This window comes from Ictalurus punctatus, chromosome 21, assembly GCF_001660625.3.
Source record: "Ictalurus punctatus breed USDA103 chromosome 21, Coco_2.0, whole genome shotgun sequence".
In the NCBI taxonomy this organism is placed as follows: Eukaryota; Metazoa; Chordata; class Actinopteri; order Siluriformes; family Ictaluridae; genus Ictalurus; species Ictalurus punctatus.
Genome location: NC_030436.2, coordinates 18554524 through 18581782, shown reverse-complemented (window position 1 = coordinate 18581782; position 27259 = coordinate 18554524). Strand labels below are relative to the sequence as shown.

General features: G+C 43.3%; 1 protein-coding gene across 4 annotated transcripts in view; it reads left to right on the top strand.

The window, feature by feature from the left end:
• The window catches only part of tafa4b (TAFA chemokine like family member 4b), a 49194-nt gene extending 33888 nt beyond the window's left edge, over window positions 1-15306 (top strand). For all 4 annotated transcript variants that reach the window (XM_017496536.3, XM_053674173.1, XM_017496537.3 and 1 more), the window contains exons 4-6: window positions 266-421; window positions 11183-11307; window positions 13361-15306. In XM_017496536.3, coding sequence (XP_017352025.1) covers window positions 266-421; window positions 11183-11307; window positions 13361-13372 — 293 coding nt within the window. In that variant the 3' untranslated portion in view covers window positions 13373-15306. The remainder of the gene's footprint in view (window positions 1-265; window positions 422-11182; window positions 11308-13360) is intronic.
• Window positions 15307-27259: the final 11953 nt, after the last annotated feature.

Here is a 27259-nt window from a genome sequence, read left to right as displayed (position 1 = left end):
AAATGTTGCGGCGTTTTCTCGAATTTCGCGTTCATTTCTGCGATCGATTCAAATTCGATTCGCGATCTGATTTGGCACATCCATGTCACAAGTCCCTGTGAAATGGTGAGCTTTTTATTTATTTATTTTTTTAAAAAAAGTGCATTAATTTGCATTAATACCTTCTGACCAATGAGAATCAAGAATTCAGCACTTAATAATAGGTGTGTTTTTTTTTTTTTTTTTTTTACATTTTATTTTAATTTCCTCTTTGTTTCTCTATCAGGTCAGTACCAGGTAAAGCAGGGTACGTGCGAGGTCGTGGCGCTCCATCGCTGCTGCAATAAGAACCGGATCGAGGAGCGCTCACAGACCGTCAAGTGTTCCTGTTTCCCGGGACAGGTTGCTGGAACGACCCGCGCTCAGCCGTCCTGCGTGGAAGGTAAGCGTCAGATTCGCAAATGCGTGTCCGTAATAAGAATTTTACAAGGATAACATTAAAGCGTCACTCTTTCCTGACAGTCAAACTCAGGACCCTTTGCCTGTAACGTTTAGTTGGGTCGGAGTACAGATTATTAAAATAGAAGTTATGAGCAAGGTGGGTTTTTTTTTCCGTCCGTTTTTTTTAATAGTTTGCATATTAAATTAGAAAGGGGACACACTATGGGCTTATAGGAATTTATGGACAATTCAATTCTCTTTACCTTCACAAGACCCTAATCTGCGAGTAGGCGTAAGGCTCAGTCTACACTAACACAGGTTTTTGACCTCTAAATTAAAACGAAAGAAATGGCGCCCTATAAAAAGGAGGACGAGTTAGTGCGTATCAGCGGGAACTGACGCGCTACGGCGGCTGAGCTGCATTACTGGAAGATTTTGCGCACACCATGCTTAGGAGGCACTCTTTCACTGTTTAGCCGCCGTTTTGTTGTTTCCAGCTAACTGCGAGCTTTGTCTTGTTGGCGTGGCTAAGAGTTTATGCTGTGCCATGAAGCTGTTCACCGTTCGTGATGGAGAACGTATGTTAACACACGCTGATTAAATTTCGCTTTGTTCTGTTATTACACCCTCGCCCGGAGATGCCAGAATATCGCCGGATAATGGGCTGGGCTGGCGTGTGATCGTGAGATTTGCATCAAATCAATTTTTGTTGTGTTTGGATGGAGGGTTTTTTTTTTTATTTTTTAAATGGATGGGTAAAAACGATGTTTTCAAAAAAAATATTCGTATATCACAGGAACTATCCCTTGACATTGGTGGACTGGCATATACGATTAATTCCTTGTCTACGGAAGCTTATATGCTGTATCTGTAAATATAGTGCTTCCTTAGAGAGCATAAACAGTGTTGATGAAACAACACGTCAAGGATGTGTGTGTGTGTGTGTGTGTGTGTGTGTGTGTGTGTGTGTGTGTGTTTGTATACCGCCTTCGTGTTGATAGAGAGTGTAAGCTTTGGGGTCATCCTGATTGACCCGTGTCTTCTTCATTCTGATTGAGGAGGATTTTCTCTGCAGTGATGTGGAGAAAGAGAAGGCGTTTGAGGGTCACTCACCCCCATCAACACCGCTGCAGCTCTAAACCCCCAGAGTGTGCATTGAACGTCTCTCCCACAACAACACTCATCCCATGTGGGATCCCAAAGCTCTGCCTGCCTCCTCTACATACAGGAGATTGGTTTCTCTCACGAGAATTGGACACACAGGGTGTGGATACTAGATGAGTGTGTGTGTGTGTGTGTGTGTGTGTGTTTGAATAGATCTCTGTAGTGTTGACCAATGAGAATGGCATTGCCTGTCTCCATGTCACACGCACTCAGAGCCAGTTCGTCCATTAGACCGTACAGGCAACACACAGTACTGATGAGGGGGCTCCTCTGGGGGTGGCCTAATTACATTTTTTTCGAATAATTACATAATATTTCTAATTATTTTTAATCTAACAGTAACCAGAGATGCACTTTTGGGCATTCTCTTACAGGAGAGTAATCAATGACGTATCAGAGTTACCGCTACTCTTGGAAGTTGATTATTTTCCTACAACCACACACCCTTGAAGTGTTTTATTCCTCTGGTACCACAGCAGTTTTCCAAGGATGCATTGAAAAAAATAATTAATTAATATACAAGTCATGCTTTATTTATTTATTTATTTTTAAAATCTGTGTATTGTTATCTGCCGTGTAACTTTGATTAATCTAACATTCACCACTTCCTAATGGCCTAATGGAAATCAGCCTAATGGTTTCCATTAACCATGTCCCCATTCGTATTTAATTATTTGAATGTTTAATGGAAACCATTAGTGCACTTCCCGTTAGGAAGTTTTTTCTTCCGATGAAACCTAAGGATTAACCAGCCATTTTGGGTATAATTAGCGTAGTCATATGCTAGTCATTCTCAACATGACCGAATACGTTTAAAACACTGACTTTTAAGAACTTTAACGTGACATTTATTATTTCCTAGCTAGTCACTTCACTTCATCATCTTGTTATGCTGGTTTTGCTTGGACATAGCAATGTTAGCTTAACCTAGCAAACTGTTTATCCGACGCTCACTGATTAAATCGTTCTACTAAGTGTACTGGAATGAAAGTGTGATTTAATGTCAGTCTGCTACTAGCTAGCTACTTAGCTCAGTGCTTGAGGTTGCGGACATATTTTAAAGATGAGCTCGGTTTGACATTTAGCAATGCTCTGTGCACATGATTTGAACACATTAGCTAGCATACCGGTAAGATATTAAAACGACAAGTTAGCTTGAAAAAATTAGCAATAATTATGCGAGAAAGCTGAAGGGAGTAAGTGATGTTGTGGTATAATCGATTTGTTCAAACAACACGAAATGCTAACATGAGAACTGGTCTGATTTAGGGCTCACTCCTGATTCTCCTGGGTTCCTCGACTGTTTTTAGCCGCATGCTCTCTTTATTAATCGCTGATCTCCTGACACTCTTTGCTGGTTTCCATACACCTGTGTGGCCATTAAAAACCCATTATAGAAAAAGAGACAGAAAGAAAGAGAGAAAGATTGATGGAACACCCTGATCTAGAATCAGTTTGTAAGGGTTCTGCAGTTATAGAGCCAGATGGAGGCTGTTCCCAAATCTGGCCTTTAATCCGTGGATTAACTGAGACTCTATCGCTGTGCCAGCTTGTTACGTGTGATAAAATCTCTGGACGTACACAAGGCCGCTGTGGTGCGGTAGGATCCAATCTAAGTCTGGGGATTAGATGCTCATCACGCCAGTCGTGTGAAGTCGTGCCAGTGGTCATGAATTCCGTTATGACAGCCAGAGTCGGTACATGTTATTTCATTGGACCAAAGCAAAATATTACGTAGTAGAGCTAGCTATAGTTCGGCAACTCCAGCTCATCCAATCACATGCATTTATGTGAATTATTTAGCTGAAGGACGCTCACTGGACCGGAGACTAGCTACACGGCTAGCGACAGAAACGGAAGAGTTTTCACAGACTTTCGTAGATTTCTGATTTAATTCGTCCTCTCCGGTCTGATTAGCACGGAAGCCTGTTTCCGCCACAGAGAAATACATCAAATAAAAAAAGGTAACGGCGACTTTTATCTTACAATCGCGACTTTATTTCTCACAATTCGTACTGTTCTTCTCGCGATTTTGAGTTTATATCTCACAAGTCTGACTTTTCCCTGCGATTACAGGTTTACATATCGCACAATTCGGACTTTATTTCTCACAATCGTGAGTTCATATCGCACAATTCGAACTTTATTTCTCTCGCAATTTAGACGTCCACTCGACGCAGTACCTGAAATGGGACTAACCTCGGGTAACGAACGCGAGCTAGCGTACGGTTTTCCTTGTCTTGACTAGCCGATGAGTGTTGTTCTTACTGTATAGAGCCTATTTCTAGAGAATGATTGATGCTTTGTCGGTGCATTCGTTGTAAATCACTAAACGTCACTAAGTGGACATGTCGATTGGGAGAAAACGTCAGAATTGCGAGAAATAAAGTCAGAATTGCGAGATTTAAACTCGCAATTGTGGGAAGTAAAGTCGCAGTTACCTTTGTAATTTGTTTTCTTCATGGCGGAAACGAGCTTCCGGAGATTAGCTAAATGACAGCATTAATAAAACAAAAAAAAAAACAAAGTCAACAACATAAACAGAACGTTTAAAGACGACCGGACAGAAACGTACGCAGATCATTCTCGTCTCTTTGAGTTCAAAACAAATGTCTGATCTGTTCAGAGTCCAGAGTACGAAACGAAACATGACCGCTTTGAAATGTCTTATCTCTAACTACGAGCTGCTCATCAATGGTTAAGCGTCGTCTCTGGTCGGTCATGTTAGTCGCTAATCCAGACTTTTGTAAGCAAGGAATTTGATGTGACTGTACCTTCACAAATTTTGGTGAATACCCTTGGTGTACAGAGTCTCATTTCTCATTTTAACGTTTGAAAAGGGTGCGTATGAACGTCCTCTATGAGCCCCAACGCGCACTCAACAGCAGTCCACTTGGACCATTCGCAACTGATGAGTTTGTTCACAGTGTCAAATGTGTGAAGTCGCCGTGTCCCAAACACCGATGCACCCTCGAGGACTTCAGGACCAGTACATTGTAGAACCAGTACATTGTAGATTTGTGCACAACCAGACGAGGACCACAGGTGCTGTATTAGGGTATTATTTGGGTTGTGCTTTTTAACTTATTATTAAATTATTAGTAGTATTTTATCCCAATTTAGCCTTGATTTATTTCAGATAAGGTTTCTGATACAGTTTGTAGTAGTGGATCCACAAGAAGAGCTTCGCCCAGGTAACTTTACCGCTGAACACTTTTCATATGAGTTCCATCCATCCATCCATCTGCTATACTGCTTTATCCTGTTCAGGGTCACGGGGAAACCTGGAGCCTATCCCAGGGAGCATGGGGCATGAGGCAGGGTACACCTTGGACTGGGTGCCAATCCATCGCAGGGCACAATCACATACACACTCACACACCCATTCATACGCTACGGACACTTTAGACACGCCGATCAGCCTACCATGCGTGTCAACCCACAGTCCAAAGACATGCGTTGTAGGCTGATCGGCGTGTCTAAAGTGTCCGTAACGTATGAATGGGTGTGTGAGTGTGTATGTGATTATGCCCTGCGATGGATTGGCACCCAGTCCAAGGTGTACCCTGCCTCATGCCCCATGCTCCCTGGGATAGGCTCCAGGTTTCCCCGTGACCCTGAACAGGATAAAGCAGTATAGCAGATGGATGGATGGATTTTCTAAATGATCTATATTGTGTGAACGTGTGTGAGATTGTGATGTGTTGGCACCCCGTCCCGGGTGTCCCCTGCCTTGGGATAGGATAAGCGGGATGGAACATGGACGGATGGAAATCCAGTGAAATCCGCTTGCTCGAATTCTTACCAGTTTGTGCCGAAGTTGTGTTTTTAAGTTGTGTAAAATTCTGTTGTTTTTTTTCTCTCCGTCTGCTAGGATTCTCTTGTTAGCAATGTTGACACCTCTGGTTGGATAAGAACTGACAGCCATCTCTCTCTCTCTCTCTCTCGCTCTCTCTCTCACTCTCTTTTGAATTCCTGATGTTTTTGACAGGCTTAAATGAGGAATAATCTCCCTCTCTCTGCGTGCTAATAAAAACTAAACATCACGGTTAAGTAGCCCGGGGCCGCAGAGGAAACCTCCGGATGACCTCGCATCTCTCCCACGAGATCACGTGTCGGCTCCGTGAGCCCAAAGGCTTTAAGTCTAATAAATAAAGGTCAGCAGGGTCACATCAGCCGATTACGATGCGCCTCGGCTTTTACCTCATGGGTACGCGGCTCCTCTTAACCCGAGGACTGTCGTTGTGAGTTAATATGTGGCATTAATGCGTGTCAAATGCGGTGAGCGGTGAAGGCAGGTAGCTGGGAAGTGCAAGAGGCAGGTCAAGTCTAACAGACGGATGGAAATGGATTTAGGTTGTTTTTGTTGAGCGAGTGACAACAAAAACAACCGACACAGACGATCGACTTTGCGGGTAAACAGTAACCTAGGCGTCCAAACACACACACCTAGATGATTGTATGAGGCAGAGAGAGCGGTTTGTGTCTTCAGTGACGATTCATATTTATTGTTTGATCATCGTACACGTGAAACCACGTGATTGGTGGAAGTCTGGGCCGTCGAGTTCGTTTAAAAGTTGCACTGAAACGACCTCTGTCTCACCACACCACAGCGCTGTTGAGTTCTCGACTCTGATTGGTCAGAAAATGCCGATCCGTTTTCTATAACAGCAGCTCTGACACTAGCACAGCTGGAGGTCACAGGTCAACATGAAACGTTCATCCTAAAAATGGTACACGGTACGATTTGATCTGAGATTTAGACACAGAAAAAAGGCCGTTAATTAGAGGCTGTAATTGAACCTGTTCATTAGAAATCAGAATCAGAAACTTCGAAATATGTGGAAATAAAGTGGCGGGTAAATCAGATTACAGTTATCGCCCGATGAATCTGTCCGCACTTTTTCCTCTCACACGCAGGTGGAATCATTTTGAGCCGCAGATGAATAGATCTTCTCCGATCGCAGAGCTGGTGTGGTGAAATATTTTTAAACCCGTTAATAAGTGCGAATTGAAGGCGATGTAGAGTATGTGAAAATTAGCGCCACTTTATTAACTGTTCATTATCGCGAGGCCTGTTTTCTCTTCCCTCCTCTGAGTAAATTGTCACAATCGACAGGTTATGATTAGCAGATTAATGAGAACCGGGTCATCTCACTTCCTTTTTACCTACCGTCTTAAATCTCACTTGCAGTTCCTCCGGCCGCCACATGATGTCAGACTCAATTCAGCCACAAATGGAAACACGCAAAAAAAAACAACCCCAAAATGTTGCTTCATTATTTATGTCGCGCTGCTTTTCCACCTCTCACCTCGAGAGCTGAGCTCTTCTTGGCGTTAGTGGAGACGAGTCCTCTGCGTTCCTGTTGCCCCAGTGCATCCTGGGATTACGCCGACTCACAGGGGAGCGAGGGCTGGCTTCATCAGGAAGGATTGTTATTATCAGCGTCGCTAGCTGCCTGGGTTTCCTCTTTCCTCTCACTGCGTTCGGTCTGCTCCGATCTGTAGCACATGAACGTGGGTAGAATTACATACACGGAACATGCAACACACACACACACACACACACACACACACACACACACACGGATACAGGGACAGGTGTGTAAAGGAGACAATCAAAACAGTGTTGTCTTCTCTCCTCTCATCTTCTCTTCTCTGCTCTCCTCTCCTCTTCTCTCCTCTCATCTTCTCTTCTCTGCTCTCCTCTCATCTTCTCTTCTCCTCTCCTCTTCTCTTCTCTGCTCTCCTCTTCTCTCCTCTCATCTTCTCTTCTCTGCTCTCCTCTCATCTTCTCTTCTCCTCTCATCTTCTCTTCTCTGCTCTCCTCTCATCTTCTCTTCTCCTCTCATCTTCTCTTCTCTGCTCTCCTCTCATCTTCTCTTCTCCTCTCTTCTCTCCTCTTCTCCTCTCTCCTCTCCTCTCCTCTTCTCCTCTCATCTTCTCTTCTCTGCTCTCCTCTCCTCTTCTCTTCTCCTCTCTTCACTCCTCTCCTCTCCTCTCCTCTCCTCTTATCCTCTCATCTTCTCTTCTCTGCTCTCCTGTCATCTTCTCTTCTCCTCTCCTCATCTCTTCTCCTTTCTCCTCTCCTCTTCTCCTCTCCTCACTCCTCTCCTCTCCTCTCCTCTCCTCTTCTCTCCTCTCCTCTAATCTTCTGTCTGCTTCTCTCCTCCTCTTATATGTTTCTCTTATCTTCACTTGTTCCCACGTTTCCCTTCTCTTCTCTTATCGTTCTCCGTTTCTTTTCTCTCTCTTTTCTCTCAAGTACTCTCGTCTCTCTCTTTTCACGTCTCCTCTTTTCTTCTTTTCCCACTCCTTTACTTGTCTTCTCTTCTCTCTCTCCTTATCTTTCCATCCTCCTCCTCTATTTCTCTCCTCCTCTGTACTTCTCTTCTCTTCTCTTCTCTTCTCTTCTCTACACACACTCTCTCACTCGTACACACTCCCACTAACACACTTATACACATGCATGCACACATTATATTAAGGATAATTACAGTCATTGATCTCTAGAGCCACTTAGCAGCTATTGCATCTGTACACCACAACAGAATGCCACACACGCACGCACGCACACACACACACACACACACACACACACACACACACACACACACAGAGTTTAATTCTATTTAAAGCTTTTTTTTGTAGTGGATTTTCTCACTTTGAGACAAGGTGATTAGCGGTTAGCGAGGCTCGTTAGGAGGCCTCTGTTCGGCCTGCCTCTGCGAGGATTAATTGATTAGCGTGTAGGCTAGTGAGCTGCTGCACGCTGGGGCGTGTTTGTGAGTGTGAGGCGTGATTGAGCTTCTATCCAGCTTACACACACACACAGAAATAAATTACCGTACGACATAATTTAGTTATTTGGAAAGACATTTTAGCCGTACATACCTAAAGGTGTAAAATTATCTAACAACATGACGTGATTATTTCAAGAATTTTTAGAAATCTATCACACTCTAGCCACCAGACTGGGAAGCTAACGCTTGCTAGCAAACCTGGCTAATGGTTTTATTTACATTTGATGTCTAGCAAGGTTTAGCTACAGATTCAATCACATGATATAGCAGTTAGCCTAATGTTAACTCGCTTTCGTATGACAGACTTACTGATTTTGCACAATGGAGTTGTTAGCTAGTTTGCTATCAATCTTGCTACTGGTTTAGAGACTATACTAGCATTATGTTAGCTATCTATTAACCTTGCTACAGTTTTTGACAATATAGTAGCCTGATTTTCGCTAGTTTGCTATTTTCCAGGTAACAGTAAGATTCCATGACTTGTTAGCTTCGTTAGCATTTGCACTTCATTAGATAAAGGAGGAAGAAAATCCATGACCATAGAGAAACCATAATGCGTCAACAAGAAAAATCTGCAAGTCAGTGGTAGGTTCTTAATCATGAGTAAATGCAGAAAGTGTGTGTGTGTGTGTGTGTGTGTGTGTGTGTGTGTGTGTGTGTGTGTGTGTGTGTGAAATGAGCTGTTGAATGTAGGCCATTATGTAGAAAAAAAAGAAAGCAGGTGACATTGCGAAACTTTATTTGTTGTTGTCTCGCGTTAGAACGTATTGGTAAAATTAGCATATGTTGCAAATGTGCAGCAGGTGAGACACATTAGACAGGATATGAGGACATTTTAGTGATTCACCTCTAAAGCATGGAGGCAGAACAGCTGTCCAGATGTTTCTTTACTGACGCAGTGTATATTGGATTGCGGAAAGAAAAACAGGCTTGCTTCCCCGAAATAAAAATCGGCATCACAGGGTCCGTGTCATTTCTGCACAAAATGTGTAAAAACATCCCGGTATGTCCCCTTCAGGACCATTTGGATAAATGACTGTATTAATGTCGTTAACCTTTTCACGCCATTTGAATTTTTAAGTGGTTTTGCTATACGACTAGAGATCTAGGGTGTGTCTCAATCCGCTCCCTAGGTGGTGTATCGATATCTGTATACTAGTGGATTTCTTAAAACAAACAAGCGTATATAAAACAAAATAATGGTTCAAACTCGCTAATGTAAGTAATCATTTGAGAGCTACGACAGCAAGCTACTTACATTTGGAGACGAATTTGGCTGATAGTTCTTCCGCCATTTTATTTTTTTTTCAAGTTCAGAGACTTCAGAAAATATGGCGTCATTTCCAGTGAGCATAGTGAGCATCGTTGCGCCCTGGTTTCTATTTTTGGTGCATTGTGGGATTTTGCACAAGAGCACAAGAAGGATTTTGCGATTGAGACGGCCCTTAAAATGGCCGACTGCCCGATCAGAGCCCGGACTGCTGGTCTAGGGAGCCGATTGACACGCGCTCGCAAGTTTAGACGCATTTAGCGCCAAAACCTAAATGGTAAATGGTGCACTTATATAGCGCGTTAGACTGTGTCTCATTCACCCATCACACATACACTTACACACCAATGGTAGCAGAGCTACCATACCATACAAAGCATGATGGATTTCAAATTGAAATCTGGCTACCTCTGCCAAGAGGTTACATCTGGGGTGTATTTTGTATTTGATTTTCCTGGATGATCCCAAACACATCCATATTTGCTATACAATGGTCAGTGACCAAAGAATTAAGCTTTTGACGTGTCCATGTGACCAGTCTGCTGAACTAAACCCTCCTCTTTTTCCTATTGGTTGCTCAGAGGGGGCGTGTCTCTGTACGTCTCTGTTATTGTACTTCTATCTATTGTTATTGTTCTGTAATGCTAATCTGAGCGCAGTAGGAAAACCACATGCGTCTTGTTTTTGCTATATTCTACTACGTATCAAGGTAATAATTCAAGCCTTTGTGTACTCTTTCTTTATTGTAAAACCTGGCTACCTCTGCCAAGAGGTTACAGCCGGGTTGTGGTCTGGATCTCCCTGCAGGACAATGATCCCAAACACGTCAAAATCTGCGCTAATCCGAATTGTCCCAGTCCCGAGACCTAAACCATTATCACGTTCCCCCTCTACTCCTCTGGTTTGAGCTGGACTAGTCTGAGATCTTTTATTGTCTAAGTTAATATACGAATTGTTTGTGTGTCCTCTTCTTTCCTTTTTCTTCTTTGCTGTTATTCTAAATAGCCACTTCTCGTAAAGTTCATTCCGACCATCCACGATTTGCATTGAGCGCACGTCACACAGATGATCCATGAGGTTATTTACCTTAAAATGTCACAGGGAGTCATCCTTTCCCAAAGCAATGGACAAAGAAACTTTTGTTTGTACTTAACGAGAATGAATGAAAAGTCCATCCTGCTTCCTTTCATACATCTAAAGTTCCGTCTGAAAGTGTCCTTGTAGAAGAAGTTCCGTGATTGATCACAAACTAGTGCAAACTAGTTCAGACTGTCAGAGATCAACTTATTTAAACTTGACAGCAGGACGTTTCTGTTTTTGGTGTGTGTGAAGAAATAGAAAGTTTTGACTGATGTAATGGAAGCATAGGATGGTGTGTGTTTTTATATATATAAGCTATATATATAAATATATATATATAGCTTAGATAATGATTTCCTGTCTGAAGTGAATACACTGTGATTTATTTTTTCCCTTGGTCTCGATCTGTCTGTCTCTGTTCGACTCTTCCTTTCTCCTGCCTCAGCTTCCATCGTCCTGCAGAAATGGTGGTGTCAGATGCACCCGTGTCTGGATGGGGAGGAGTGTAAGGTTCTGCCGGACCTCACAGGATGGTCCTGCAGCACGGGCAACAAAGTCAAAACCACCAAGGTAAGGACATTAGTGTGGGACACATCTGGAAGAACCTCTGGACAGCCTAATAAGTATGATTAAGAGACGTGAAAATGGGCGACGGAGACTCCGTGTAGTCTTCGTAGACACTTTGTCCGCTGACCAAATATGGATAACGGTATAGTAATACTCATGAGACGTGATCATTACCCCGCGTCTGTATTTGATAATGAACCGCTTACTGTACTGTATGTTGAAAGCATCATGCAAATAAAGAGGGCCTGAGGGATAAAACATGCTTGCTATCAGAGTTTCAGAGGTGGTTACGGAGCGGAGACGAGAGAAAACGAAGCTTCCGGTGTCGTGAAAACTAGGGAGAAATAAAGCAAGAAATCTGTACACGTGTCAAAACAAAAACAGACGCCCAGCTCGCGTTCTCGCAGCTCCGGCGCATGTGGACAGATTGCCGTGAGCCGAGGGTCCCGTTTCGAGCCTTCGAAATCTGGTGACCTGAGAAAGGCGGTTTGCGCTCTGGGACGACGGCAGCCGCTCGTCGCAGGTGCTGTTTTCCTCACAGGTGACATACGAAAAGAAAAACAGTTGTGGAGAGCACACAGGCGACGTGAGAGTAATTGCTCGGAGAGACGGAATAACGGCGGAACATCTGTCACAGTCGTTAGAATGTGTTAAAGCTACAGGTTCCGCCGAGCCTTTCAAATCAAGAGGCCTAATTAAATCGGCAAGGCTGACGGATGACTGCTTCCCGGGCTTCCAATTGAATTTATGACCCCAGACGTCTGGCGTCTGATTGGCTGAACCAGGCTGAGCATCATTCTTCCCGCCTCCTGTTGGGTAACAAGCCAGCGAGATGTGGCGAGGCATGGATGGGAAATTCTTGCCTCGCCGCTTCACCGGGCTTTAAGCGTGTGTCCGATCTCTACGGGATTAGAACGAGGCTTCGGTGTAGATGTCACCAGATGTGCTGTTAACCAGATGTTACTCCGTGGCACCTTTAATGGATGCTTAAATATAGATGTGTTTTTTCCATCACCTTTCGTTCTTTCTTAGGAAATGGGTTAAATCTAGAACTCTTAAGCGTTCTTTGTGTGTAATTCCATGTAGAACCCTTCTGAAAAGGTTTCCAAACAGGACTATATTAGGAAGTCGAGAACCTTTAACTATCCAAAGAACCCTCGAAGAACCTCCGAAGGATCATAATGTCTTAGAAAGGGGGTATGTGCATGTCCTGATTTTGATTGGCCGAGCACAGACGTGATTAGCCATTGTTGTCGTTTCTCTGGCTCTTCATGCCGCTTAGCATAAAATGCTGCTTTTAATTAGACAGTATAAATTCTGCATATTATTAGCTAGCTTTGAATTGTACAGTAAATTAGCTAGACTGATAAGTCTCCAGACTTATCTAATGCTAACTGGCATTAGATAAGTCTGGAGACTCCGTCCGCAAAATGTTTCCTTGAAGAAAACTTCCCCATGTCAACAATTAAGCAGTTTTTAATCCATATATGTGGCGTGCCCACCCTACAAGTCCCTCTGAATGAGCTGTTACTATAGAAACAATAACACAGGAGAACAATTGTATTGTTCTGTTACATTGTATGTAATAAAACCAGCTGTCAGAGCTGCTGCTAGAAAATTAATCAACACCTTCTCTTCCGACCAATCACAATCGAGAATTCAGAAGCGCTGTGGTATAAATAAAGCCACTGTGTATTTAGAATGAAATAGAAAAGTTTTCTGATCAAATTTAACTTTACTTCAGACCTTATGAGTGTGTATATATATATATATGTATATACCAGCGCACTTTCTCTCCTCGAGTCCTGTCTTTTTCCCCTCTCTTTCCTAATTTAAATGCAGCAGGTCCTGTAATCGTGCTCTAAAGTCTCGGTTCTTTCGCCTCGGGCTCCTCACCACACATCACACACTGATTACTGTGTAAGAGAGAGACATCGTTTATCCTCCAACCCAGAGCTGCGAACATCTTCCATTTCTGGAAAAAAAAAAAAAAACACCCCAAAAAACCCCCCCCGCTCATGCACAGTTCTCATTATCTTGTCTTTTTCCTTTTTAGGTCACGCGATAGCGAGAACACGGCTGCCCCAAACGGCTCCAGGAGACCTAAGACTCTTTAACACGGATTCCTATTCTGGCAAAAGTAGCCCGATTACACCGGATACCACCCAGACTGGGAATTTAGCACACTACGGATGGATGGATGGACGGATAGATGGATGGATGGATATACCATGTTATAAACTCACAGCGATGAAAAGACATGATGATGGACCAGATCTATTTATATATATATATATATAAAAACGTGATGGAGGATGTGGGCGGAGACTTCTCTAACTTGAACTCCTACAGGAACATAGCGGAGTTGCTTTTTTGGGGGGACTATACGGATACTTGGCAAGTGTGTGTGTGTGTGTGTAAATGCATAAAGCCGTGTGTTTCTGCATGTATATATGTGCAGACATGCACTTGTGTGCATATATATGTGCTTTGTGTGTGTGTGTGTGTGTGTGTGTGTGTGTTTGTGAGCAAGCCAAGAAAATCTCCACGGTTCAAAGCGGCGAGCTCATATCCACGCGAGACCACGGCGAGCACGTCAATCACAGAGATCTTTTCAGACTTCTAATTAGAGTTACTAAATAGGATCATAACAATAACAATGTAAGATATTAGCACTCGTTGGAAATCATTTTTTTCCGAGAATAATTTTGTTTTTCGTCCAGATAGTTCCTTATCGTCATGCCACACGGGGTCCCGAGGGGAAACGTCACGCAACGCAAGTCGCTCTCGGTCGGACGCTGATACGACACAAAGACTTCTGTGATGGAAAAAAAAAGATCATTAATGTAATTTAACCCATCGTTTTTTTTTTCTTTTTTTGGGGACATTTAAAACGCTCACAGATGATGATTATCGTAGAAACATACAAACTATACGTGTACCCTTCAAACTCCTCCCCCTTTGCGATGCTGTTTTCTTTATTTATAGAGAGGCTCATAGCGCTTTTCGACCGAACGGCGTAGCACGACGCGGCTCGGACAGATCCGAAGTACGTAGCACAAATTATTATTATTATTATTATTTTTTTTACATTAAAAAAAAAAAAAATTGAACTAGATATCTCTCATTTTATGCTATCACGTGACTTTAAAACAGGCCAAACCCTTTAGTATGAGACACAGCGAATGCTTTCAAACGTGGACGAGGGCGCCGATACTTTTAAAAAGCATGTGCGGCAAGTTTATCGGACGATTTTCAAAACGCAGTAAAAACACGGTGCGTTTCTATGGCTGAATCCGAAACGGTGTACATGTAGGGCACTACGTAGGCAACCAGTTCAGCTCCGTTATGTTGTACCCTATGTAGTGTGACGACGGGAAGCCATTTTGGATTGTGGATGACTCCAAACTGGACGATTTAAATTCATTTGTAGCTCCACCCGTACGTCCCGGCTCGGCTCTCGTGGCACCCGGGCGAGACGGGTAACCAGATCCCGAAACGGCGGCAGACGTTGAGACGACGTTAACGGTGTGATTTTTGGTTAATTTGCCGAGCCAAGCTGTCCAGCACACTGTTCGGTGGAAAAGCGCTAAAACATCCATGTTGCACGGTTTTAACTCGAAATGATCGCAGTGCCATCTTTCAAAACATACAACACTTGACGGAGCAGTTTGTTCTTTCTGGAGTGACCGTCACAAACATGGACGGACACGTCATCCATTTATACACCTTTTCATTTGACGAAAAAAAAAAGAAGAGTAAAGCTGAGACAAGTCGCTGGACTGAGAGTTATTTCCGGGTGAGAAAAAAAAAAAAGCCCTAGATTGTAACGAAACCCACTGCATGACAACATTGAAAATCATAGTTTTTTAATGTAGCTTTGAAATGATATGATTATAATACTAGAACACTTTTAAACCTAACAGCAGGATTGAAGTGTTTGGAAAAACCATAACGTGTGCCCAATACTGCATTATAATAAACGTTCCACTTTAAACACGGCATCTTTTGTTCCATGGATTTCCCTCAGCGTCATTAATTACTTACTCATCACTGCTGCGTGCCAGACGGCCGAGCTTAAGTTTAATAGAGCTTTCATTTACTGGAGCCGGGTTTGACCTTGCACACTGCCGGGTCTGACTTTGATTGATCTGCGTTTGGTTCGCTGACAAGATGGAGTGGAGGTGCACTATTTCTCTGCCGTCTCTCTCTCTCTCTCTCTCTCAGGACTCTCCAGCGGAGTGTGGTGAAGCGTTTCTCCCTGGACGGGATGGCCGTGCTGCGTCAGCGCGCCTCATAACCGGCTTGCTCACTGATTTGGACCTTTCGAAGTGTGTGTGTGTGTGAGTGTGTTCTCCGTGAGCTGTGATAAATCTATCTGAGCCGCAGCGTGTCACGCATTGAGCTCCGGGATCGCAGGGGACTTCGGGCCGTACCGCAACTCAAAGTCTCATTACGGAGGTCTGGATACTGCAGGATGGCACAGCGCTCTCTGGGGAATATCGTCAGGGGTATTTTAGGCTTGCAAGCATCTGCTGTTTGACACGGAGCATTGTGTGCTAGTGGTGCAGGGAAACTGATGTGTATGACGGGTGTGTATGGGTGTGAATGTGTGTGTAAAATAAAAAAAAAAATGGAATGAGCGAGAGACAATATTAGGTTTTGTACGGCAAAAAAAAAAAAATGGAGGAGAATGCCAGAAATAGGGCTCTCCGATAGGACGTTGGTGATTTATACTTTTTTTTTTATTTAACATCGTGAACGTGATGTTGCTTTTGTGAGCACAAACCCCCCCACACCCCTCCCCCCGCCAACAAAAATCACACTGTGCTTACTGCTTCGCTCTGCAATGGCTGAAATTCATGTCTACACCGATCTGTAACAGGAAGACCGGTCAGTATAAGCCGTAACAACCCTTTTGCGTATTATTAAGCTTCCGTTCCAATTATTATTATTCCTGACGCCTCTACGAGTATCTCGATGTTGACCCAGGACCCACGGCCACTCTTTCAGCTGCACAATTCACCCAGAGTTCATTCCTAATCCCACACGTTTCACTAAGAGATGGAAGTTTGGCGGTTTCGCAGGTCAGTCGAAGTGTCCCAGAGTTCTCTACTGTCGTCATCCTGGAACGTGGGCGTGTCGGCGTTGTGTTCAGCGTGGACCTGAAGCACAAAAGGTAACATCTGACCAACAACGGTGCATTCTAAACTAGTGATCTAAAAGGAATTAAACGGTCATTCGTATTGTAAGCACGGGTAATGAAACCTATACAGATCCGAAGTGTTTTATATGTCTTTGCACTACAGCAATTTGCCAGCGACTGTAATTTTTTAAAACCGATTTATTTATTAAAGAATGTCATACTTTTTATCCGTTTATTGTTACGTTTAATGTCGTGGAATGTCTGCCAGTTAGTTCCCGTTCGCGCTTACGTTATAGCAGCGATCCCTCATCGGTCGTTCTCTCACCAGGACCTCTTTTTTTTTATTAACTTTGAAAGTTAATAAGACAACAACAACAAAAAAAAATCTGCTCGTCATGTTAAACTTAAAAGCTAAATATCTAGCACTACACCTCAATGCTGAACTGGAAGGAACAATGGAAAAAAGAAAACGCCAAAAAAGATGGAAGTCCCACTACATCGTTCATTTGTATGAAGTTAATAGAGTTAATATTACGTCACCCGGCTCCGCCCACTTTCCTTTACCGGTGTACTGCCATAACTATTACTCTCACTGCAAATGGTGCTCACAATTGTAAATCCTTTTCTCTCCTCCTTTAGCCCTATCCCTTTTACCCCTATCCTTCCTTTATTCCTTTTCATCCGCTCTTTTTTTCCCCACGTGTGTGATTCATCCTCAAATCTGTCCTCATTCTGGTGAAACGTCAGCTGTGTAGCCGAATCCCGAGAGCTCCGTGACCTCTAAACAGTAAACCATGGACGCCTCTGCTTTCTCTCAGCGGTCTCCAGGGGGCGCTGCGCCCCGACGATGAACCTCACGCTTCTACGTGTCGTACACGGTTCTCCACTCGATGATCGATGTTGGTTTGTGGTTTTAACGTGCTGCTTCCTCGAAGCTGGAGACTTTCACTGCGACTGTGTTTGGAGACACGGAAAAGCTATGAAGACATCAGACTCAGGAGGGGGGATTATTTATACTGCTATATAATATAACAGCCGGGACCGTTATAAGCTCGGGTGACTCGGAGGTCACTCGGCACGAACACACATACATATATGAATGTAGAAAGAGAGGTAGACTCACGGAACGAGTCAGTGTGCAGCGCGAGCGGAGAAAATCCGTCAGAGAGATTAATTGGACAGAACGCGAGACAAAAGGGCAACAGGCAGGATGAACAAAAACCGAGCATACCTCTGAGAGAGAGAAGTAGAGACGGAGACTTCGAGGAAGAATCCACCTGAGAAAAGCTACTTTCTGAATCTGCTGCTTAAATTGTTTATGATTTTGGAAAAAAAAAACAAAACAACAACAGACAATTGGATTAAGCTCTGAACTATGGTAACACTAATGGGTCAATAACAAAACTGTACCAGTAGCAGTGGGGAAAATAAAAGCAAATTTCTTTAAAGCAGCTTTAATGAACAGTTAATAATCCGCCATATGGTTGGTCTGATAGTTTGATTGGAGGCTTGATCAGGCACGTGTAAATACACAGTCGGTGAGAGTGAGGAATGTAATTGGATAAAGAGACAACAAGGCCAATGAACAGCAGACCGAGGCAGCGTCTTTTCAACACGGCTGGCAGTAGCGTCGGTAAACGCAAAAGAGACTGCAAAGAGATTTCATAAGAAAGGAAAGACGAAATCCTTTCTCCGTCTCCCAGGAGCCCACTTAGAGGCTGTCTCACTTCAGCATCCGCCTCTGCCATGCAAAGCTGAATGGAGTCACGATAAACAGACGCTATCGTAATTCCTCTCGTCTTTTGGTCGGGTCTAATTGATATTCGTCCGCTCGACACGCTGGCCACGTTTACGTCAAGAGAAAGCCGGAGAAATTCATACACGCCGCTGATTATCGCATACCGTCGTAACGCTTTACCTTTTTAAAAGTGAAAAGTTGCTGCTGTACGCTCCGGTCAGCCAGTCACATTTAATCGTACAGATACAGGTCAAGAGCGTAACGGTCACGACAACATCACAATGGGGACGGAAGTCATTTCAGAGACTTTGACCATGACGTGATTGTTGTTGCCAGATGGGCTGGTTTGAGTATTCTAGAAACTGCCGATGTACTGCGACTTTCACCCACGAAGTTCAATTCAATTTAATTTTCAATTCAGTTTTATTTGTTTAGCGCTTTTTACAATAGACATTGTCTCAAAGCAGCTTTACCGAAATATCAACACGGTATATAGATATTAAAGGTGCGAATTTATCCCAACTGAGCAAGCCACTGAGTGGCGACGGTGGCGAGGAAAAACTCCCTAAGATGTTTTAAGAGGAAGAAACCTTGAGAGGAACCCGACTCAGAAGGGAACCCGTCCTCATCTGGGTAACAACAGTTAGTGTGAAAAAGTTCACTATGGATTTATATGAAGTCTGTACGGCCTTAGAAGCAACCGTAGTCCCAGCAATCTGGACTTGGAGTAGATGAGAGCTCCATCCAGAGGCAGGACATCCGAAACGGATCAGGCGGGTCCGGAGAGCAGAGAGGATCAGGATCTCTAGTGTCTCCATAAAATCGTGTGTGGCTCGACAGACGGAGAGAGGGAGAGAAAAGATTATTAGGACTGTGCTTAGCGTAACAGAAAGTCTAGTCAGGGTAGGCTTGAGTAAACAAATACGTTTTAAGCCTAGACTTAAACACCGAGACTGTGTCTGAGTCCCGAACACTAATAGGAAGACTGTTCCATAACTGTGGGGCTCTATAAGAGAAAGCTCTTCCCCCTGCTGTAGCCTTCACTATTCGAGGTACCAACAAATAGCCTGCGTCTTTAGATCTAAGTAGGCGTGGCGGATCATAGAAAACCAAAAGGTCGCTTAGATATTGTGGCGCGAGACCGTTTAGTGCTTTCTAGGTTAATAATAGTATTTTATAATCAATGCGAGATTTCACTGGGAGCCAATGCGGTGCGGATAAGATCGGGGTGATGTGGACGTATCTTCTGGTTCTAGTTAGGACTCTAGCAGCTGCATTCTGGACTAACTGGAGTTTGTTTATGTTCCTACTGGATTGTCCAGACAATAAGGCATTACAGTAATCTAATCTAGAGGTGACGAATGCATGAACTAATATTTCTGCATCGTGTAGTGACATTATATTTCTTATCTTCGAAATATTTCTGAGATGAAAGAAGGCTATCCTAGTAATATTATCTACATGAGCATCAAATGATAGGCTGGAGTCAATAATCACACCAAGGTCTTTAACTGCTGTACATGATGAAACAGAAAGACCATCCAGAGTAACCATGTGATCAGAAAGATTACTTCTAGCTACACGTGGGCCTAATACAAGTATTTATGTTTTTATCAGAATTAAGTAAAAGGAAGTTAATAAGCATCCAACGTCTAATGTCCTTTACACAATCCTCAACTTTACTAAGCTGCTGTCTGTCCTCTGAAACATACAGCTGTGTATCATCAGCATAACAGTGGAAGATAATTCAATGTTTATGAATAATTTGACCTAGAGGTAGCATATATAAGGTAAAAAGCAGTGGGCCTAAAACAGAACCTTGTGCAACTCCAAATTTAACCTCGGTATGCGTGGAGAAGTCTCCATTTATATCTACGAACTGATAACGATCGGTCAGATAAGACCTGAGCCAGGAGAGGACTGTTCCCTTAATACCAACAACATTTTCTAGTCTATCAAGGAGAATAATATGATCTGTAGTATCAAAAGCTGCACTAAGGTCGAGTAACACAAGCAGCGAGAAACAACCCTGATCAGAGGTCAGTAGTAGGTCGTTTACTACTTTAACTAACGCCGCCTCTGTGCTATGATGAGGTCTAAATCCTGACTGATACATTTCATGAATGTTGTTCCTATGTAGATACAAGCATAGCTGCTGTGTACCTTTTCTAAGATCTTGGAGATGAAGGATAGATTTGATAATGGTCTATAGCTGGACAGTTGAGAGGGGTCAAGGTCAGGTTTTCTGCTAATTTAAGTGATTTAGGTACATAGCCAGTGCTAAGGGAAGAATTGATTATATTTAAAAGTGATTCAGTTGCTCCAGGACAAATCTGTTTAAAGAAAGATGTAGGTGAAGGATCTAGTATGCAAGTTGATGAATTTGCTGAAGAGGTTAATGAAGCTTGGTCGGTCTCTCTAAGGGGAGTGAAACATTCTAAACATCTATATGATCAGTTACAATACTGTTTGGTTTTAATTTAATAGCCCGAATTTCACATCTAATATTTGCAATCTTACCAATGAAAAATTTTATGAAATCTTCACTGCTATGTAATGCTATGTAGTGGTTTTATTCCTAGTTAATTTTTCTACCGTGTTGAACAGAAATCTCGAATTGTTTTTGTTATCTCCTATTAAGGTGGAGAGAGACTTTTCTAGCACCGCTAAGAGATTTTCTTTAGTTCAGTAGACTCTCCTTCCACGCTCTTCTAAATATTACCAATCTGGTTCGACGCCATTTACGTTCTAACTGTCGAGTGGTCTGTTTTAAAGTACGCGTCTGATCGTTATAGCAGGGTGCTAGTTTTTTCTCTCGGATGAATTTTCTTTTGAGTGGAGCCACTCTATCGAGCGTGTAGCGGAGTGTTGACTCTAAGCATTCAGTCGCCTGATCGGGTCCTATCGGATCAGACGGTGATCCAAATCTAATTGATGTCTCTGGGAGGTTAGTGACGAAGCTCGGTGCAGTAGCCGATGTGAAAGTACGTTTCACGCGGTAGCGAGGCGAGGTGGGAGTATTACGATCGATACGTATTATGAACGAGATAAGATAACGGTCTGAGACGACTTCAGACTGCGGAAAAATGACAATATTTTCTGTATCTAATCCGTATGTTAGTGTGAGGTCAAGAGTGTGTCCACCATTACGAGTAGGTCCGATTACGTTCTGATTGACCACTACTGAATCTAAGATGGACACAACCGCTGTTCTCAGAGGGACTTCTGGATGATCAGAATGAACATTAAAATCACAGACAATTAATGCTTTATCTACAGACACAACCAGGTTTGAGATAAAGTCTGCAAATTCACTAAGAAATTCAATACATGACCCTGGAGGTCTGTAAATAATAATTAGAGGAACTGACTTATTTTTTGTGGCTACATAAGTTATACTGGAATAAAGAATTTCAAAAGAATTAAATTTACGACTGGGTTTTTGTGTGACGCCAAGATTTTGACTATGGAAATCAAATGGACTATGGAAAAGTGCTGGGGGGGGGGGGGGGGGGGGGGGCATCCAGTGAGTGACAGTTCTGCAGGCGGAAATGCCTTGATGATGAGCGGGGACTGGTTTAAGCTGACAGGAAGGCTACAGTAACTCATATAGCCGCATCTCAGAACGCACAAAACATCAACAACCGCCGATCAACTTTCAGCCGCGAATGGAAATCCGTGATAAAGCATCGCCGCTCTCTCTGTCCCGGGGTGAGGTTTTAGTCATTTACATCGATGTTGATTTAAAAATGGCTGAGAAACAGCGCCATACATATCATCCAAAAATTCAGATTTTCCAATTGATTATAAAGTCACAGTACAGCCGAACACACTCGGAGGAGAGCGTTAACTTCCAGATGCTTGTGATTGGCAGGCATCGCTTCGATTGACAGGGCGAGAGAGAGAGAGAGAGAGAGAGAGAGAGAGAGTGCGAGAAACAAGGCTATCCTTCAAACCCATTTATATGGGTAATGCTCCACTGAACTGTAAAAAGACTGAAGGAATAAATGGGTTTTTTTTTGGTGCAGGCCGATGATGTCGACTGTTATCTCTGGAACCCCATTAACCACTGCAGGCAGTATTGACCGAAACCTTTGTAAGATTAGTCAGAGAGAGCAGGGAGTCCTGGACCTCCGGCGCTGCCCGGTGTGCCAGGGGAGGAGCCAATGTGACAGCACCTGATAACACACCAGCCTTGGGGTTGCCACTCTCCTCAGCCTGGGCATGTTTTCATGGCACGGCCAGCGTGTCGGACAGGATTGAGAGCAGCAGACGTCAACCACGCTCGTTTCATCTGTGAGCTTTGGGTGAAGTCCAGGGAAAGATGAGAGGACGGACAGCTCCGAGGTGTTTGTCTTCATCGTGAAGAGAAAGTGTGAGCTACTTTATGGTTATAGGGTGTTTGTTGGAATTGGAGTTGTCAGAAGTGATTTGAGGCGATGAAGCCTGAGTGTCTCACTCTGAAAGAGAGAAAGCATCAGCATAGAGAGTGCGTCTTACACGATACGTACCTGTCAGAAGGTAGACACGTGTACTCGTCTTTCTCGAGTTTGCCTTAGCGTCGCCGTTTTGGATTAATAGCGAAAGACGCCAAAAGTACAAGAGAACAGACACGGGACGGTTCGACTCTGGTTTCAGAGGAATAAAACACTTTGGGACTAGCTGTGAAAAGAAATGAATCGACTTTGGCCGCTTCACGCTACTCCGTCGTGGATTGTTTTCCTGTAACAGCACATCCAAAGTGTTTCATTACTTACTTAACACCAATTTTCAACTTAACATTTATGGAAGGAGTCTCCTGTGTCTCCAATGAGAGAAGAGACAGAGAGAGAGAGAGAGAGAGAGATGGGAATGTTGGTGAGGGAACCGTTTGGTAGCTGCTATAATCTAAGTGATAACAGGAAATGACGTGTTTGTCGGACGTTTCACAACGTGTAGCGAAATGGAACAGTATCAAAATGACCCATTTTCATTGTTCTTTTGTTAGAGTATTGGGTGATGACATCATACTGTCCCGTGATGGGTCAGTCCATCCATCCATCCATCCATCCATCCATCTTCTGTACCACTTAATTCTTTTCAGGGTCACGGGGAAACCTGGAGCCTATCCTGATGGGTTAGTCTTTGATTTTTATATTGATACCATTGATATTTAACTAGATTTGACATTTCCTAACACAACGAAACGGAATCCCAAGCGGCCTCCCGTTTACTACGTGCGCTCGCTACAGGGGGTAGAACATACTACGGAGCGCGTATGTGTCCGAGAGAATTACCTCGGAGACTCGGCTACAGGAAAGATTCCTAACAAGTGACATTTAGGAAGCAGAATTTGCTAATTTATTATATCTTCTGTCGTAAACAACACGCATTTATTCTGACACAGATTTCGTACATCAAGCAACACAAAGGTAATTTGTCCAACAAAAAAAAAATAAACGGTTTGGAAATGTGTTTCTTTAGACTTACGTCAGGCCCGTAAAGGTAGAAGATGAATCAGGAATGAATCGAGGGACCAGCGCTACAGTTTCACCTCCTGAGATAAATGTTACTGCTCAGTGATTTGCATGTAAGATACAGCAACTCTGGCCTACTTCCAGCTTTTGTTTTGCTTTATTTTGTTCTATTTAATCATTTTAAACCAAATTAACTTACTCTGCCTCTCGGATGGTTTTGCTACCTTCAAGCATTCATTTCCTAAAACCTGTGCTCTCTCTCGCTCTCGCTCTCTTTCTTTCTTTCACACGCACACACACACACTCTCGTATAGGACGCCCTGATGAGATGCGACGATCACGTCGTCTCGGGGTGATCTAAGTTTATTCACACAGCTATTTAAGGAATCTGAATGCGTGTGGCTCTGATTTACTGCCACAAAGCGTTACTGTCAGAGACACGGCACACTCACTCATTCACTCACTCACACACACACACACACACACACACACACACTGGTGTTTCAAATCAGCTGGCAGCCAAAGAGAGAATGTAAACACTTTCTGCGCGCACACACACACACACACATGCCGAAAGCGAATAATTCCACTCTGCCCCAAGGCACGTACTGAGATTTGTTTCACACGTGCCGGGGAGAATGAAACCAGCACGCATATCATTCATAATGTATAAATCTTACAGTAAAGTAATTTACTCTGTTTCTAACAATAATCACGACTTAATTTGACATGCTGTCAGTGTGAATAAACACTCCAATTAAACACATCAGACATGATGTAGAGGTGTTGGAATTTTAGAGATACAAACACTAATCAGCTTACAGACACAGAATCCTCACCTCCTTAATTAAGACTGTGGCACCGAGGCTGCACTTTAATTAGTATTGAGCCACAGAGGCCACACCTCCTTAGTCAGGATTGAGGCACAGAGGCCATGCCTCCTAAATTAGGACTGAGGCATTGAGGCCAGACATCAATTAACTTTGAAGCCACGCCTCCTTCATTAGGACTGATACACAGAGACCACACCTCTTTCATTAAGATTGAGGCACAGGGACCGTACCTCTTTCATTAGGACTGATGCACAGAGACCACACCCCTTTCATTAGGACTGATGCACAGAGACCACACCTCCTTCCTTAGGACTGATGCACAGAGGCCACACCTCCTTCATTAGGACTGATGCACAGAGACCACACCTCTTTCATTAGGACTGATGCACAGAGACCACACCTCTTTCATTAGGACTGATGCACAGAGACCACACCTCTTTCATTAGGACTGATGCACAGAGGCCACACCTCTTTCATTAGGACTGATGCACAGAGACCACACCTCTTTCATTAGGACTGATGCACAGAGACCACACCTCTTTCATTAGGACTGATGCACAGAGACCACACCTCCTTCCTTAGGACTGATGCACAGAGACCACACCTCTTTCATTAGGACTGATGCACAGAGACCACACCTCTTTCATTAGGACTGATGCACAGAGACCACACCTCTTTCATTAGAACTGATGCACAGAGACCACACCTCTTTCATTAGGACTGATGCACAGAGACCACACCTCTTTCATTAGGACTGATGCACAGAGGCCACACCTCTTTCATTAGGACTGATGCACAGAGGCCACACCTCTTTCATTAGGACTGATGCACAGAGACCACACCTCTTTCATTAGGACTGATGCACAGAGACCACACCTCTTTCATTAGGACTGATGCACAGAGACCACACCTCTTTCATTAGGACTGATGCACAGAGACCACACCTCCTTCATTAGAACTGATGCACAGAGACCACACCTCTTTCATTTGGACTGATGCACAGAGACCACACCTCCTTCCTTAGGACTGATGCACAGAGACCACACCTCCTTCCTTAGGACTGAGGCCAATTGTTGACCAAGCAACAAATATATCAATATCAATATCAATATATATATATATATATATATATATATATATATATATATATATATATATATATATATATATATAACTTTTATTTGTTTTCTTTGTTTTTTTTACCACAATGTTGTGCTGGAAGTGTATTGGAAAAGTGAAAACTTTTTCAGCTGAAGCGTCAGTGTTAATTTGAGAGTGAAGTTCCACAGGAGCAGCTGTAATTTATAACTTTTCACTCATTTTCTCTTTCTTTGTTTTCGGCTGTCTTCAGTTTCAGCTGCTTTCTCCATCACTTAAGCTCCACCGCTCTACATCCTCTGTCTTCTCTCCCTTCCTCTCTTCAGACTTTTTTCCTCCTACCTGCTTTGGCTAATTAGTACCACATGACAAGGCAGAAACAGATGGAGAAGAGAGAGGGGGAATAATAGAAATCGGGGATTTCTCTTGAAAAAGAGGCTTTTGTAGTGAGAGAACGTGATGATTTATTACGGTGTGTGTTGCAGGCAGTGCAGTCGGTACGCCGCGTGTCTTCGGCTCACGGGTTTTCTCCTACTGAAACTTTTCTACCCCGAAGCCGCTGAACGTCTCCCGCTGAGGCTGATGTGTGTGTTTCACTGACTTGTGATGACACGTCAGACGGTTTGTGTGTGTGTGTGTGTGTGTGTGTGTGTGTGTGTGTGTGTGTGTGCGGTTGTGTATGTGTATGTGTGTGGAGATTGGGCTTTAATTAGCCTGTATGTTTGCATTTACATGTCACTTTGTCTTGCTCACGGGTTCGTCTGGAGGATCTTCCTGTACGTGCTGCTGTGTCTCACGTCGGTGACGGTTTGAGTTTGCTTTGTCTTTGTACTCGTGCTAATGTGAAGAGAAAGAGGTTAGAGTACATAACGACACATTCGACTTGTTGAAATCCAAACGTATTAAACTGTGCTTGTCTAGTGAGCGCGACCGCGTGAGAAATTGGGACAAATCCCGAAAAACCCCTGCGACGTGATTGGATTTCGTTTGTTTTTATATGAAATACATGTAAGACAAGGTATGAACACTAGTCCTGTCCCCTAACCCTAAACTAATTAGCAAGAAACCATCTTCATTTCACAGGAAAAACACTCTTTACCTCAAATACATGTTGCCAAGTACTCCAAACTCAGCCTAAATTCTGACTTATCTTTTTTTCTGTCGATTTAGTCATCTATGTAGCGCACACACACACACACACACACACACACACACACACACACCAATGAAACCAAAGCTAAAAAATAACACTGAAGTTACATTATTGGTGGTACATGCTGGCCACGCGTCAGCCGATAGTAGATGACTGAGGGCGAGGCTTCAGTCATTCGTGTTGTTGTTGAGGACGATTGAAGAGGAACTAACACCGATTGTTAGTTTACACCCAGAGCTGAACAATCCAGTGGTTAACATCTGTAGCTCATTGGATTGACCTGATGTCAGTGTGCTGTCAGGTTATAGCACAAAATACACACATCATTCACATTTTTAATGCATGCCAACATTTCCTAAACTAAAGTAGCAAAGTCATTTGAGTCTAAATGTCTTTTTCTGCTGAAACATTTGAACAGATTGGCTTGAAAGAGTCCATTTTTGGGTCACTCAGAGGCGTTCCGGTTCCCGTTTAATTAAACCTAAGTATTCGTCTCGCTCGTTTTTTTTTTCTTTCTTCTTATTGCTGTTG